We start from the raw sequence: 2,914 nt of genomic DNA, 5'->3' as shown, positions 1-2,914 counted from the left end.
TTTTTTTTTTTTTAAAGTTCTTCAAAGATATCATTATTGCACAGAATATTTGAGGTTTATGAAGAGCGAGTTTTAAAAATGTAGTTTTCTGAATATTACTGAAAGTAGGGGTTTGATAAAATGTATGAAGTTACAGATGAAAAAAGTCCTTGAAAATTATATTTACCTACTACAATAAAAATAATTGTATATTAATTCTTTTATTTTCGTTTTGTTGTTGATAATTTATAAACACTATCACTATCGAGATTTTATGCAGACGTTCTTTCCGTTACAGAAAATCTTTTCGAAACGGATGGCAAGAAGGATTCGTGCACGTTATCTAGGTACGTTATATTTATGCCAATGAAAGTGATGTTGTTATGAGTTTCTAAATGTACATTAAAATGATTTAATTAAACATTGCAAATGCTTATTTCAAATAATTGTTATGAAAAAGGTAACACTATAGACCCTACTTATGAATCTGTCGATGTAAAGCTTGAAACTGTTTCCTTTATGTCCTTATTCAGTTATATTTCCATGTGTTAATTAAAAATAATGTGAACTGAGCAAGTATCTTTTTGTCGAAGCTTTCGTTTGTAGGATATAAGACAATTTTAATAACTTATTAATAAATACAATGGATAGCAGGAATTTGATACAGAGACAATTTGAATGGAAACAAAAAGAAAATGAAATAGATATATGAACTAATGGCTATTTTAAAAGAGGAAGATCGCTACTCATAGCCACTTTCATTGAAGTTTCCGAATAATAAAGAAATGTGTTCAGTTTGTCCTTTCGTTATGCGTTCGTTTCCGGTGGAGCACTGCATAACCGTTAAATATATCTCATATCACTTGACACGCACAAAAATGGTGCTCTACCTATCTATAGTTTATATGTCTGTTACATTTATATGACAATATCTTTTTCATTTTCCGCTAGTTTAGTTCCAATTAAAAATTCTTACAAATTCTTGGGTCTTCTATAAAATAAGAATTGGATTATTTTTGTAAAGTCTATTACGCTGTTTCTATTTGATACATTTAGGAGACTTCAAATATATTATATATATATATATATATATATATATATATATATATATATATATATATATATATATATATATATATATATATATATATATATATATATATATATATATATATAAACAGCACAACACTGTAGCAGCCAAAGCATGTTTGCAAACAGTTGCTTGCTGGCTACATCCACTATAATTAAATGAGCGCTAATAGTTTCAAAAGTTTATTATCTGCAGCAAAGAAAGACAAAGACAGAATCAGTTACATAGGAATCGAAACAGAGGGTGATTTGAATTGTATCTTTGTCTTATTTTCCAGCTTTGGTTCTACCTGGATATATATTGTTTCGTATTCTTACTTGTACATGGACTCCAGAAACGACAACAGAGCAACCAAGAACTGTTTGTGTTGAGTGCACTACGGATCCAAAATTTGTTATTTGTCCCTACCAGAAAGAAGAGGATTTGTATGTATCTGGTGCCATTCGTGATACAGGAATTTGGGACAATGACCTTACGCACCTTTTAAAAGTCGCTCTTTCACTTTATAAAAAGGCTACATTCATCGATTTAGGGGCTTTCATTGGTTATTTTACTTTATATGCTGGCGCACTTGGTCATGACGTGCTTTCGGTAGAACCATTTAACTCCAGTTTTAAAAGACTGAGCCAAGGTTTAGCACTTAACGAATTTCCAGGAACCATTAGTCTCATTAACAAAGCCTTGTCTAACAAAAAATCCTTCATTCGTATGGGAAAGAATCAGAAACTGAACTTGGGCAATATGCAAGTTTATGCTGAACAAGATATTGAAGAGGGAAAAATGTCCTTCCAGACTGACATGATTGAAACAGTTACAATGAATGATCTTGTGAAATATATTCACACAAGGCAGGCCATTATCAAGATAGATATAGGTAATGTATTTCGCTGCCTCCTGTTCGTCTGATTCGATTGCCACAAGTTAAGGATTTATTTACGTTTGTTTGGAGTTGTTTTTCAATCTGGTTATTTAACTTTCTATGCTAATTTGTGTAACTGAGCCAAAGCTTACAGACAAGTGCAGTTTAATAGACAATGATTTTGTTTTTGCGGTTTCATTCAGTAAGTAAATGTTAACACTACTATAAATATTATAAAACATATAGATCGTATTTAAAAATTTTATGAATGTAGTCAAACAATCTCTTTTATTTTCTGCTTCAGAGGGCTACGAATGTAAGGCAATGGAGATGTCGTCGGTGTTTTTCCATGAACTATTTGTTCCGTACATATTTATGGAATGGTTCATCATACGAATAAGTATGAACTCTACTGAAACAGCATGTGAACCAAATGCAGCCAAAGTACTTGTAAACTATCTAATACATTTAGGATATACGCCTTTTGCGTATCACCCATTGTTCAAATTGTTGGATCCTTCTGAAGTTTTAGATTGGAACATCGACGATATATTTTGGCAGCATAAAACTGCTATTTCTTTATTGCCCTTTATAAGCTTCATTAAAAAAGAACTGGACGAAAATTAAGTTTAATTACATTATATAAATATGCAGTTTATCTAAAACTATAAAAATCATATTGGCATAATTCTCACATTAATAAGATGGACTAGGCGTCTAAGCTTAGAAACCACATGATTTTTTTCTACCTTGAATTGTTATGTTAGGACAATACAAATGTTGACGTCGTTCACAAAATTTACATTTAAGGAGTTCGTGCGTGCAGGTTTTGGACATGGGCGAGTTTTCACTTTTGGAAAATGCTATTAAGAGCCTGTGTATTTTGAAGTTTCGACTGAATCATAAGCAGGCCTTTGAATAAATATTTTCTTTATGTACTTTCAACTGCAATATTTGTTCCATAATTACAAAACTATAATAATTAT

At 31.0% G+C, this 2,914-nt stretch overlaps 1 protein-coding gene across 1 annotated transcript; it reads left to right on the top strand.

Moving 5' to 3' along the window:
- The first annotated feature begins 270 nt into the window (after window positions 1-270).
- On the top strand, window positions 271-2,555 carry LOC149771419 (uncharacterized). Its single transcript, XM_089948472.1, has 3 exons — window positions 271-326; window positions 1,347-1,943; window positions 2,233-2,555. The coding sequence occupies exons 1-3, from the start codon at window positions 296-298 to the stop codon at window positions 2,553-2,555; spliced, it is 951 nt and encodes a 316-aa protein (XP_089804598.1). The 5' UTR covers window positions 271-295.
- The last annotated feature ends 359 nt before the right edge of the window (window positions 2,556-2,914 follow it).

Source organism: Sinohyriopsis cumingii, unplaced genomic scaffold, assembly GCF_028554795.1.
Source record: "Sinohyriopsis cumingii isolate HCF-2022 unplaced genomic scaffold, ASM2855479v2 utg001869l, whole genome shotgun sequence".
Classification (NCBI taxonomy): domain Eukaryota; kingdom Metazoa; phylum Mollusca; class Bivalvia; order Unionida; family Unionidae; genus Sinohyriopsis; species Sinohyriopsis cumingii.
The sequence above is the reverse complement of the archived record's forward strand: the minus strand, read 5'-3'. Positions and strand labels throughout refer to the sequence as shown.

Excerpts from the sequence above, each read along its gene's own strand:
- LOC149771419 (XM_089948472.1), top strand. The coding sequence starts at position 296 with ATGGCAAGAAGGATTCGTGCACGTTATCTAG. Across the intron at positions 327-1,346 it reads GATTCGTGCACGTTATCTAG|CTTTGGTTCTACCTGGATAT; the intron begins GTACGTTATATT and ends CTTATTTTCCAG. Across the intron at positions 1,944-2,232 it reads CATTATCAAGATAGATATAG|AGGGCTACGAATGTAAGGCA; the intron begins GTAATGTATTTC and ends TTTCTGCTTCAG.